The 12,224-nt window shown below is 50.3% G+C and overlaps 1 protein-coding gene across 7 annotated transcripts in view; it reads right to left on the bottom strand.

Annotated features, from left to right (window-relative positions):
• Nucleotides 1-12,224, bottom strand: part of LOC105472004 (euchromatic histone lysine methyltransferase 1) — a 228,556-nt gene that overhangs the window by 126,624 nt on the left and 89,708 nt on the right. For 6 of the 7 annotated variants that reach the window (XM_071078704.1, XM_071078708.1, XM_071078706.1 and 3 more), the window contains exon 2: nt 1,685-1,748. The exons of the other annotated variant lie outside the window; for it this stretch is intronic. In XM_071078704.1, coding sequence (XP_070934805.1) covers nt 1,685-1,748 — 64 coding nt within the window. The remainder of the gene's footprint in view (nt 1-1,684; nt 1,749-12,224) is intronic. 7 annotated transcript variants of the gene reach the window in all.

Genomic DNA, 12,224 nt, shown 5'->3' with positions numbered 1-12,224 from the left:
CAGCGAGACTCTGTCTCAAAAAAATAAAAAAAATAAAAAATAAATAAAAAAAAAATCAATCCAATTTGAAATCACAGGATCTGAAGAGATATTTCTCCAAAGAAGATCTAAAGGCAGTCAATAAGCACATGAAATGATGCTCAACATCACTGGCCATCAGGAAAACGCAAACCAAAACCACAAAGAGATGCCACTTCACACCTGCCAGGACAGCCACAGACACTAAGAAATGGTGGCGAGGACGTGGAGAACCTGGAACCCTTCACAACTGCTGCAGGGAAAGCAAGATGGGGCAGCCACTGTGGGGGTCCAGCAGTTCCCCCAGGGTGCATCAGGCCGTGGCTCAGCGGCAGTGGGTAAGGAAACAGGGCACAGGCAGAGCCTAAAGGGTAATGGAATAACCTGGTGCCTGTGGCATCTGGTGTCATGTAGGAAACAAGTTCCACTAGAAAGGCCAAAGGAGGTGTGACCAGGGAGAGAAGAGGGAAGAGCAGGAGGGCACTGGAGCCAACAGAAGAAACAGTTCAAAGACACAGAAAGGACGGCAACAGGAAGGGGCCAAAGAACAGGAAGAAAACACCCAGTCAGGCTGCAAGAGGTGGATGGCACGGGAGGTGGGGGCCACCCTGGAGGGTCGGCTGGAGTGGCGGCAGAGGCAGGCAGCGGTCAGAGCAGTGCACAGCCGGTGGGTGGACAAGCACCCACAGGCACAGAGAGGCCGTCTACGGTGAAAGGACACGGCAGGGGCCACAGCCCACAGTCCACGAGGGGCCAGGCCTTGCTCGCTGTCTGGAGAGGTGCAGGCTCCAGCTGGGAGAGCCTTAGGCAAGTCCTGTGCCGGAGCTGCTCCCACAGCCACCAGCCTCATGGGTCCAGCCGAACACCGCTCTCCCTTCACTGTGGACAGCACAGCGCGTCTGGCGCCACGTGCCCTCATTTCCTGGGGGCGCTCTCGGTGGTGCAGGCTCTACAACAACATCCGAACCCTGAAGACGAACCCTGAAGACTCACGTGTGCACCACGCCTGACAGAGGGGTGCAGCCCCGCCAACTCCCCTCACCCCAACTCCCCTCCTCCTACCTCCCCTCACCCTGCCTCTGCAGACACTCGCTTCCATACCGCTCCCTCCACCTCCTGGTGACCACTGCTGTTCTCCAAGTCTCTGCCATAAAATTGGAGTCATGCAGTTTTGGCCCTTTGGGTCTGGCCTCCTTCACTTAACAAACCGTGCACAAGCTTCATCCACGGTGCGGCGTGAGTCACGCTGTGTGCTCTTCTGGGCTGCTGACCGCTGTCCCACTGTGTGGATGCACCACAATCTGTTCATCCAGCTCCTTATCAACTGAGGACGCCGGAGTGTCTCCGGTTTTTGGTGACGTGAACAATGCTGCTATAAACATTTGTGTGGCCACTCACTTTTAACTTTCTGGGTGTACTTTAAGACAAGGATATGCAGGATTTTTGCTTTTCATACTTTGACAAATGTGTTCCTTTTCCGGCAGAGCTTTTGTGTGTGTCTGTGCAACTGTGTCTATGTAGGAATGGGATATATTAGAAACTACAACATACACCTAGGTAAAGCAAAGAAAGTCAGAAGATGGGGACAAATAAGAGAGGAAGAACAGCAGGTTTTCTAGTCTGGAGGGAGGCGCTGCTCTTGTCCCTCGGTGCACACCGCCCTCACCTTCTCCCAGCAGCTCGGTTTTCACACAGCAATCCTGCTGAGGCTCCCCCCTCGCCGGAACTGCCTGTTAGAGAGAAACAACAGACGTCAGCCGGGTTCAGCGGGAGGCCGCTTTTCCAAATGGACATCATTTGGAAAAAGTCAAAAAATCTTCGTGACAACATTCACTATGAGCTGCTGGACAGTCACTCCTCCTGCCAGCTGGCTACAGTCGCCTCCAGAAGAACTGACATTCAGAATACAGCCCAGGGAAACTTCTCCTGTATTTCTATTTTTGGAGACAGTTTTTTAACAGTAAGAACACATTCGTGTATTATTTACATAATTAGATACCTGAACTATTTTGGCTCTGTTACAGGAACGTTACAATTTATTTCAAAATGCATTCTGCTGCTGAAATATTTCTCACATATTTCAAATGTCCAACCTCCTACAAAAAATTATAGAAATAAATCAAGAAAATTCAGTAGGAAACTTAAATCACTAAATGTTTGAGATTCAGCATCTACTATGTAGAGTTGTATATTATACAAGGCCTCTTAAATTTTTTTTTGTTGTTGAGACAGAGTTCACTCTCTTGTCCAGGCTGGAGTACAGTGGCGTGATCTCGGCTCACTGCAACCTCTGCTTCCACAGTTCAAGCGATTCTCAGGCCTCAGCCACCCAAGTAGCTGGGACTACAGGCGCCCGCCACCACGCCCGGCTAATTTTTGTGTTTTCAATAGAGATGGGGGTTTCGCCATGTTGGCCAGGCTGGTCTCAAACTCCTGGTCTCAAGTGATCTGCCCGCCTCGGCCTCCCAAAGTCCTGGGATGAGAGGTACCACCCAAGCACTTGGGTGGTACTTGGACGTAATTTTTTTTTTTAACAAAAAAATCCTTGCCTCCAAGAAGCTTAAGAGTCTGGTTGGAGAAGTGAACATAAACACAAAAAACACTCCTAGCCAGGCCCCTCCTGACGCAGAAGCAGGGCCACGGAGTCCATGAGGAGACGGCAGGGAATCTGCCAACGCCCCGCCCACAGCTGGGGGCTTTGGAAGAGGGCTGCTGACTGCTCTGGGCAGTCTGAGAGGCCAGACTGCAAGTGGGAACTGTCAGGCTGACACCCCAGCCTGGTGATGTGATACTGGAGAAACCCCTCTGCTGAGGCCACCGGAAGCTGGAAGTGGGCAGGAAGCCTCGGGGGCAGATAAAACAGCAACAAGTGAGCGAGGCACACCTGGGGCTCCAGGAGTCCACGACCAGACGAGGAGATGCAGAGACCTGCCCAAGGTCACCAGGAGCAGCCAGTCAGACAGCTGCAGGAGGCCAACCACGCCCTGTTTCCATCTTTGACTATCAACAAGTAAAAAGTATAAGAGGTTGCAAAAACCTGGGTGTCCAGCGTCTGGATGAGAAAATGCGTCAACAACAGAGCCTCTCAACAGATGCCTCCTCCCCACAAAGCAGACACCAGGCCAGCCCCTACCTGTGCCCAGATGTGGCTACTGCTTTTCAGGGCTCAGATCCCGGACCTGGGGGCCTCCGGGCTGACTTGGTAACACCTGACTTAACTGCATCACCTTCCCCAGGAGCTGGTCTTAGCAACGGTGCACAGCCCGCCCCATCACAGTAGGCAGGGAGGCCCAGGTACCCACCTCCCACCCCCGATCTCCCACTGCCAAGCTGGGGCCAGGCAGCCAAGCTGCTCGTGCCAGCCCTCGAACATGCAGGGCACGCTACCTTTCCTGGTCCATCACAGCTGTATGCCAGCCAGCTCAGCCTGCACTCTTCACACCTACCCCAACAGGAGTCCTCCGGGGACCCCTGCAATCCTTCCAGGAGTCCAGGAGGTCAAACCTATTTTCATAATAATACTAGGACCTCAATTTTCTTTTTCACTGTGTTGATATTTGCGCAGACGGTACCCAAGCGGGGGTATCAGCCCCTTAGCATCGACCAGGTCAGGACACCAAAGTGTATACCAGCACCTGAACTCTTGACCACTAGGCACTTGGGGGGCTCGCCTGAGAATGCCCTGGATGAGGCAGTGAGATGGTGGCCTCTGAGCACAGCTCTCCAGTGTTCTACATCAGAGGAAGGGGGCAGGCAGCAGGCCAGGCGCAATGGCTGGGTGGAACCGGAAGCTTTCCTCACTCATAGAGCATCTTCACTTAAAAGAACAACTGGCAAAATCTATGCTACTCAGACTTGGATATGCCACTCAGGCCTGGACATGCCACTCAGGCCTGGACATGCCACTCAGGACTGGACATGCCACTCAGATCTGGACCTGCCATTCAGGCCTGGACATGCCACTCAGGACTGGACATGCCACTCAGATCTGGACCTGCCACTCAGGCCTGGACTTGCCACTCAGGCCTGTATATGCCACTCAGACCTGGATATGCCACTCAGACCTGGACCTGCCACTCAGGCCTGGATATCTGGCAGACATTTCCACAAAACAGAGTGAGCCTCAAAGAAAACAACCAGTAGTATCTGTTGCCAGTGTTAAAACTCTACCTTTTGAATTTTCGAAACAGACGTAAATGTGTATCCGTCCCTACGAGTTTGAAAGTTTCCCGTAGTTATGACTTCTCTTATTACATGAAAGGTATCATTAGTGACTACGATTTTTGATACCATATAATAAAACGTGTCAACATGGGGAAGATCTTCATAACAAGGTGAGCCAACATTCCCCAAACACCCAGTGCCTAATATTCAAAATCACGCACAGGCAAAAGATGCATCAAGACGGGCTTTCACGCCACAGAGGAAGGCAGCCACGGGCACAGTTTCACCTCGTTGAGTCTTGGTGCCGTATCAAAGCAGAACAGCTGCAATTATCTGAAAAGATATCGAAATACTTCTCCCTTGCCAACCACAGTCTACGTAAGGCCAGATTTTCTCCTATCAGACAGTATCACCTCAGGCTGGGTGCAGAAGTCGATCTTAAATCCAGCTGTCTCTTGGATTAGCCAGACGTGACAGAGATGGACCAACATGGAAAACAATGCCACCCAACTGAGTTTTTTCATTCAGAAAAAGTACTTTTCATAGACACTGCTGTTTTCCCTAACATGTAAATAAAATGCTATGTGTTTATTATTTTTTTAAAATTATGTGATTTTTAACTTTTCAGTTTTCATTTCTTTTACAGTATCTATCATTAGATACAGCCCAATTAACAAGAGCCCTCTGGGGCCCTCAATACTTTTAAGACTAGGGCCTTGAGGCCCACCAAAGACACCTGCCTGCCACGGCACGGCTCTGCCGACAAGGTCTCCTGGCCTGAGATGAGCCCGGGTGGAGCACGGCAGGCAGACCTCGTGGAGCACGGCAGGCAGACCTCGTGGAGCTGCCGGGGTCTACAGACATTTTCGGGCATGAGCTGTGGCCCTCACATGCTGTCCCCTCCTGAAGGCACCTGCCAAACCCTACTCCATCTCACAGTCCTCATCACCACCACCAGCCACAAATCCTACCCATGAAATTAAGTTGTGTAATCTTTTGAAAAAATGTTTAAGAATGCTATGTAACACACTACCAAATAATATCTAGAATTATCCACTATTCTGCTGTGTGTCCAATTCAGCTGCACTCAGGAATCCTCTGACAAGCGCTGACCAACAAGCCAGTCCTCACACCAGTGTTAGGTCCAGAAACACAGCACAGATGCCTCTGGCTGGTCGGTAGCATCCCCAGTGCTCCCTTCCATTAAGGGACAGCTGAGGACGGCCCAGGGCAGAGGTGAAAGGAAAAGGGGACACCGAGGAGGAGGAGGGAGGCCCGGCAGAAGCAGATAGAGCAGGTTCTGCAAGGCAGCGGCTCCACCCTCTCCTCCAGAACCACGGCCTCTCCTGACTTCCAGGAGGCTTGGGAAGATTTTCTCCTAGCAAGGGATGCTGCTTCTGTGGCCCAGGGGCTGCCCCTCGGGGCTGAAGCATCACAGGCTGGCTTCGGAGAACAGCCCTGGGAGCAGTGCTGCCAAGTCTCCTTAGGGCTGATGGATTCTAGGAGTTTATGAAACCTCCCGATTAAGAACAAATTAGTTTACAATACAAATGTAAATGACAGGCTGGGTGCACTGGCTCATGCCTGCAATCTCAGCACTTTGGGAGGCCGAGGCGGGTGGATCACAAGGTCAGGAGTTCGAGACCAACATGGCAAAACCCTATCTCTACTAAAAATATAAAAATTATCCGGGCGCGGTGGCGGGCGCCTGTAATCCCAGCTACTCGGGAGGCTGAGGCAGGAGAATCGCTTGAACCCAGGAGGCGGAGGTTGCAGTGAGCCAAGATCGCACCACTGCACTCTAATCTGGGTGACACAGCGAAACTCCGTGTCAAAAATAAATTTAAAAGGAGAGGAAGAGCTCCTATTCGTAACAGTGACAGAAATGCTGTCTCATCTCAATCATTCAGCCTAGCACATTATTCATTCTCCTTGATCTAAGCAAAACGAAATGAATTAGTTAAAACAAAACTGTGTTTTATGTATCCTAAATCGAGACCTTTCCACTGACAACATCCACCTAGTGGGAGAGAGCAAGCCGCAGGGACTCAGACCCCGCACCGCAGAAGCTCCGCCCAGTCCAGGAAGCGTGGCCAGGAAATTCCAGAAAAAAATCATCTGCATTTCCCCCAGGAGCCCCAACCTGCAACTCCCCCAGACGGCCCAGGATCCCACCGACGCCCAGGCCAGGCCAGCTCCATGCGCCCTGCCCTGCCATGGCCCCGTGTGCCTTGACTGGCAGAGCCCAGCCCCACCCCTGATGATGCCACGCCCCTAGTGACGCCCCCCCACCCACAAGGCAGAGGAGCCCAGGCAGAGGTCAGGGGTCCAGGTCCACCCCAGGAAGAATGGCCTGGACCTTCCCCACCTCGCAATTCGGAAGTCCAGGAGAGGGAGGCATTGCAACTCACTTTTCAGAGGTTGACAGGAGCTCCAGAGCCATGAGGAGAGGAGGGGACCGTGGGCCTCTCTTGGTCAGTACAGGTGCCAGGGCAGGGCTGGTCCAGACCCCACAGCCCCAAGACTGCCACAGGCCTCTAGGGCCCCAAGATCCCATGGCCCTCTAGGGCCATCCCCCAACCTCACAGCAACAAGAGACAGAGTGCAGTGCCTACTCCAAACCTACCCGGGGAGGACAGCAGACCTGGGGCTTCTCGCTCAGTCAGGAGACCCTCCTCCCCTTCCACGTGGGTTGCACCTGCTATCCACAGAGCCAGCCCGACCTCTGCGCCCGCCCAGCAAAACGACCAGTCCATTTCCACCTGAGCAACAGACCTTGTGTTTTTAGTGTCACAATTTGTGCACAATGTAGAGTAGACACCAGGATGGCGGGTAAGAGAACAAAACTAGTGTATGCAAAGCATGAACAGGAAGCATGCACACATTCCAACTCCGAAACACTGGCTTCAGTTCTGGCCACTTAAAAATCACATTACGACAAGTCCAGAAAAACCCAGCTCCTTGAAGGTTCTTCTTATCCTCAGTACATTTGCCCAAACTCAAGAACTTTCAGGAGATTTCATGTCTGACTTCCAAACTCAAGTTAAATGAACTCCCAGGCCGGAGCACTGGCTCATGCCTGTAATCCCAGCATTTTGAGAGGTCAAGGCTGGAGGACTGCTTGAGCCCAGGAGTTCGAGAACAGCCTAGACAAAACAGTGAGACCCCATCTCTACAAACAACTTTCAAAAATTAGCCAGAGGTGGTGGCACACACCTGTAGTCCCAGTTACTTGGGAGGCTGAGGTGGGAGGTTCCCTTGAACCCAGGAGGTCGAGGCTGCAGGGAGCCGTGGTTGGACCACTGCACTCCAGCCTGGGCAACAGAGGACGACCCTGTCAAAAGAAGAAAAAATAGAAAAGGGAGGGAGGGGAGAAAGAAGGGAAGGAAAGGAGGAAAGAAATAAAAGGAAGGAAGGAACAAAGAAAGGAGGGAGGGAAGGAAAGAGAGGAAGAAAGGAAAGGGAAGAAAAGAAAGAAGGCAGGAAGGAAAGGAGGGAGGGAAGGAAGGAGGAAGGTAAATTCCCTCCCAGAGACTGGGATTTCCAGGAATTCTGATGCTTCTTTCAATTTAAGAGCTTTTTAAATACAAAATCCTAAATAAAAAGATAAAAGGATGAAAGTAAAGAGAGGACACCAAGCAGCAATAATGAAGATTCTTGCAAACTGAACTGAAGGACCAAGACAAACGGCCAAGGGATGTACCCAAGGATACTCCTCTCTGAATAAAAATACAGAACTCATTTTAGTCCTAAAACTCTGTTCTTCTTAAATACCATTAAAAAAAAAAAAAAAAACCACTATCTTAAATGTCCTTATTTTTTTAAATTAAAACCAACAGAAAATCCTCAGAATCTACGACCAGGGCAAGGCCAGAAGCCTCCAGTCTTGGTCCTGCTTGTTTATGAGAACCAAGTGGCCCAGTCCTTCCCTCCAAGTCCCGAGCTCGGTGAGCTCCTCCCTCCCCCACATTTCCCTACAGGCTGCGGAGCTGACGTCATATCATAACCTCACTGTTTACAGACACATAGTGATATGGTTTGGCTCTGTGTCCCCACCAAAATCTCATGTTGAACTGTAATCCCAAATACTGGGGGAGGGGCATGACAGGAGGTGACTGGACCACGGGGGCAGACGTCCCCCTTGCTGTTTTCGTGATAGATCTCACAAGATTTGGTTGTTGGAAAGTGTGTGGCACTTCCTCCTTTGCGCTCTCTTCATCCTGAGGGTCAGGTAAGATGTGCTCGCTTCCCCTTTGCCCTCCCACCATGACTGTAAGTTTCCTGAGGCCTCCCTAGAAGCAGAAGCCTATACAGTCCAAGGAACCATGAGCCGATCAAACCCCTTTTCTTTATAAATTACCCAGTCTTAGGTATGTCTTTATAGCAGTGTGAGAACAGACTAATAAAGAAAATTGGCACTAGAGAAGTGAGGCATTGCTATAAAGATACCGAAACAGCTTTGAACTGGGTAATGGGCAGAAGTTCGAACAGTCTGAAGGGCTCAGAAGAAGACGGGAAGTTTGGAACTTCCTACAGGCTTTTTGAATGGTTTTGACCAAAATGCTGATAGTGATATGGACAATGAAGTCCAGGCTGAGGAGGTCTCAGACGGAGATGAGGAACCTATTCGGAACTGGAGTAAAGGTCGCTCTCGCTTCAGCAAAGAGACAGGCGGTGCTGTGCCCCTGCTCTAGGGACCTGTGGAACTTTGAACTTGAGAGAGATGATTTAGGGTATGTGGTGGAAGAGTTTCCTAAGTAGCAAAGCAGTCAAGATGTGGCCTGGCTGCTTCTAACAGTATCACTCATGTGCATGCACGAAGAGAGTATCTGAAACTGGAACTTATATTTAAAAGGGAAGCACGGCATAAAAGTGTGGAAATTTTGCAGCCCGACAATGTGGTAGGAAAAAAATCCCGTTTTTCAGGGAAGGAGTTCAAGCCAGCTACAGAAATTTCCATGAGGAGCTGAATGTTAATAGCCAAGACAATGGGGAAAATGCCTCGGAGACCTCTGCAGCAGCCCCTCCCATCACAGGCCTGGAGGCCTAAGAAAGAAGAATGGTTTTGTGGGCCAGGCCCAGGGCCCTGCTGCTCTGTGCAACCTCAGTACATGGTGTCCAGCATCACAGCCACTTCAGCTCCAGGGGTGGCTGAAAGCACCCCAGATACGTCTCAGGACACTGACCTAAGGGTGCAAGCCGGCAGCTACCAAGGCTTCTACATGGTGCTAACCCAGCGGGTGGCACACAGGGCAAGAGTTGACGCTTGGGAGCCTCCACCTAGATTTCACAGGATGTATGGAAATCTATACATCGTGGTGGCACACGCCTGTGATCCCAGCTACTCAGGAGGCTGAGGCAGCAGAATCACTTGAGCCTGGCAGAGGTTGCAGTGAGCTCCACTGCACTCCAGCCTAGGTGACAGAGTGAGACTCCGTCAAAAAAACAAAATGTGAGAAGGACATGAGATTTGGGAGTGGTCAGGGGCAAAATTACCTGGTTTGGCTCTGTGTCCCCACCCAAATCTCATGCTGAACTGTAATCCTCAGTGCTGGGGGAGGGGCCTGGTAGGAGCTGACTGGATCATGGGGGTGGACCTCCCCCTTGCTGTTCTCATGCGTGAGTTCTCATGAGACCTGGTTGTTGGAAAGTGTGCAGCACTTCTCCCTTCACGCTTTCTCTCTCCTGCCGGCCATGTGAAAATATGCTTCTCCTAGGCCTTCTGCCATGATTTTAAGTTTCTTTTTTTTTTTTTTTTTTGAGACGGAGTCTCGCTCTGTCGCCCAGGCTGGAGTGCAGTGGCCGGATCTCAGCTCACTGCAAGCTCCGCCTCCCAGGTTTACGCCATTCTCCTGCCTCAGCCTCCCGAGTAGCTGGGACTATAGGCGCCGCCACCTCGCCCGGCTAGTTTTTTGTATTTTTTAGTAGAGACGGGGTTTCACCGGGTTAGCCAGGATGGTCTCGATCTCCTGACCTCGTGATCCGTCCGTCTCGGCCTCCCAAAGTGCTGGGATTACAGGCTTGAGCCACTGTGCCCGGCCGATTTTAAGTTTCTTGAGGCCTCCCCAGAAGCAGAAACCTATACAGCCTGCCCACAGAACCATGAGCCGATTAAACCTCTTTTCCATATAAACTACCCAGCCTCGGGTATGTCTTTATAGCAATGTGAGAACGAGCCAATACACCCGGAAACCTGGCATTTTTACAGTAAAACTAGAGCTACGACTTGTAAAGCCAGAATTGATCACAGGAACAGTTCCTTCACGGACCCACCCAGATTCTCATCAATGCCACAGCCTATAACAAAATCCTAGTTAGAACAGTATCTAAGTGTCAAGCGATGAAATGCTATGGTAGGGAGGGTGGGGTGGCATGGTAGGGGTGCAAAACCTACCCAAACCACAATCAAAATGGGTCACGACAGCAACAAATCAAGCCTTTTGAGAAAAGCAGAACAGCAGACTAATGAGGCCCACCTCAGCACACACTTAACGTGCTCGAGCTAGACTCCACCATCCTTCTAGAAAACATTCTCTTCTTCCAAATGCCCCCTTTAATATCTTGTCCAAGGCACCGATGTGGCTGGAGAAAAAAGGAATATTCCCCACTTTGTGAAGTTTTTTCCTTAAATGTTAATTGGTGGGTTCAGATAGACACAAAAACTGAAGGGGAAAAGGTTCCCCAGACAGTGAAGCAGAACTCAGACCCTGTGCGGGATCCCCATGAGGGATGTGGAGGCCAAGTACGCGAGCAGCTCCTGGAGGCTGGCACTACAGGCTGTCGTGACGTGAGACACCCAGTTATGTTCACAGCTCAGATAAGACCCAAAGGGGATAGAGGGATAGGAGAACTACTCACATGCCAAGTCCATAAGATAAATATATTCTTTAGGTAAATATTGGTGTGTAGCTATGTTCATGCTAGTGACCTCACAAATTCTCTTTAGCAACACAGAAGACAGTAAGCTTTTTATTCCACATGATGATATACGTTTACATAACTGAGATTTTCTTCATGATTAAAATAAAAAGCTTCAAGTTTTTACAACACTATCACTTTATTTGTATGTCTCTTCCTCTAAATGTAATCATAAAATAAGCATGCAATAATCACAACTTAACATAATCCGTAGGAAAAACAAAGGCAGCATATACACACTTGCTATTCATTCATTTGTAGAAACAGGGTCTCATTCTGTCACCCGGGCTGGAGTGCAGTGGTGCAACCACAGCTCACTGCAACCTCCAACTCCTGGGCTCAGGAGATCTTCCCACTTCAGCCTTCCAATAGGTGGGACTACAGGCAAGTACCACTCTACCAGGTCAACATTTTCTTTTCTTTTTCTTTTCCTTTTTTTTTTTTTTTTTTTTTTTTTTGAGACTGAGTCTTGCTCTGTCACCCAGGCTGGAGTGCAGGGGCGCAATCCCGCCTCCTGGGCTCAAGAGATTCTCCTGCCTCAGCCTCCCAAGTAGCTGGGATTACAGGCGCACATCAATTAGAGCCTGGCTAATTTTTGTATTTTTAGTAGAGATGGGGTTTCACCACATCGGCCAGACGGGTCTCAAACTCCTGACCTCGAGTGATCCACCCGCTTCAGTCTCCCAAAGGGCTGGGATTACAGGTGTGAGCCACCGTGCCTAGCCCAACATTTTTAACTGAATGAATTTCATTCTTGCGGCTGACAGGACGATATTATTTTTCGTCTACAAGTAGATACTTCTCCATTGTCATTTAATATGAAATAACCATGCATCCAATATAATGCCATAATACAGTTATCCTTAATTGTACTACATTTGATGTTAGATGCTTTTTTAAAAAACCATTTCTATTATACATACAGGATAAATTATTAAACTTTCACGAAGAGCTCAGCATCACGTTCCCAGAGAAGACGGCAGCGCGCCTTTGGGCTTCAACTGCCTGCTCCTGTGGGAGGCTCCTACCAGCACCCGCACCACCAGCCCACCTGAGGGGTGAGGCACCGTCCCCCACAGGGAAGCACAAGGCGCACCCGCACCCTGCAGGTGAGGCTCCCAGTG

This window comes from Macaca nemestrina, chromosome 14, assembly GCF_043159975.1.
Source record: "Macaca nemestrina isolate mMacNem1 chromosome 14, mMacNem.hap1, whole genome shotgun sequence".
NCBI lineage: Eukaryota > Metazoa > Chordata > Mammalia > Primates > Cercopithecidae > Macaca > Macaca nemestrina.
Note: the sequence above shows the minus strand (reverse complement) of the source record. Positions and strands in the feature narration are given on the sequence as shown.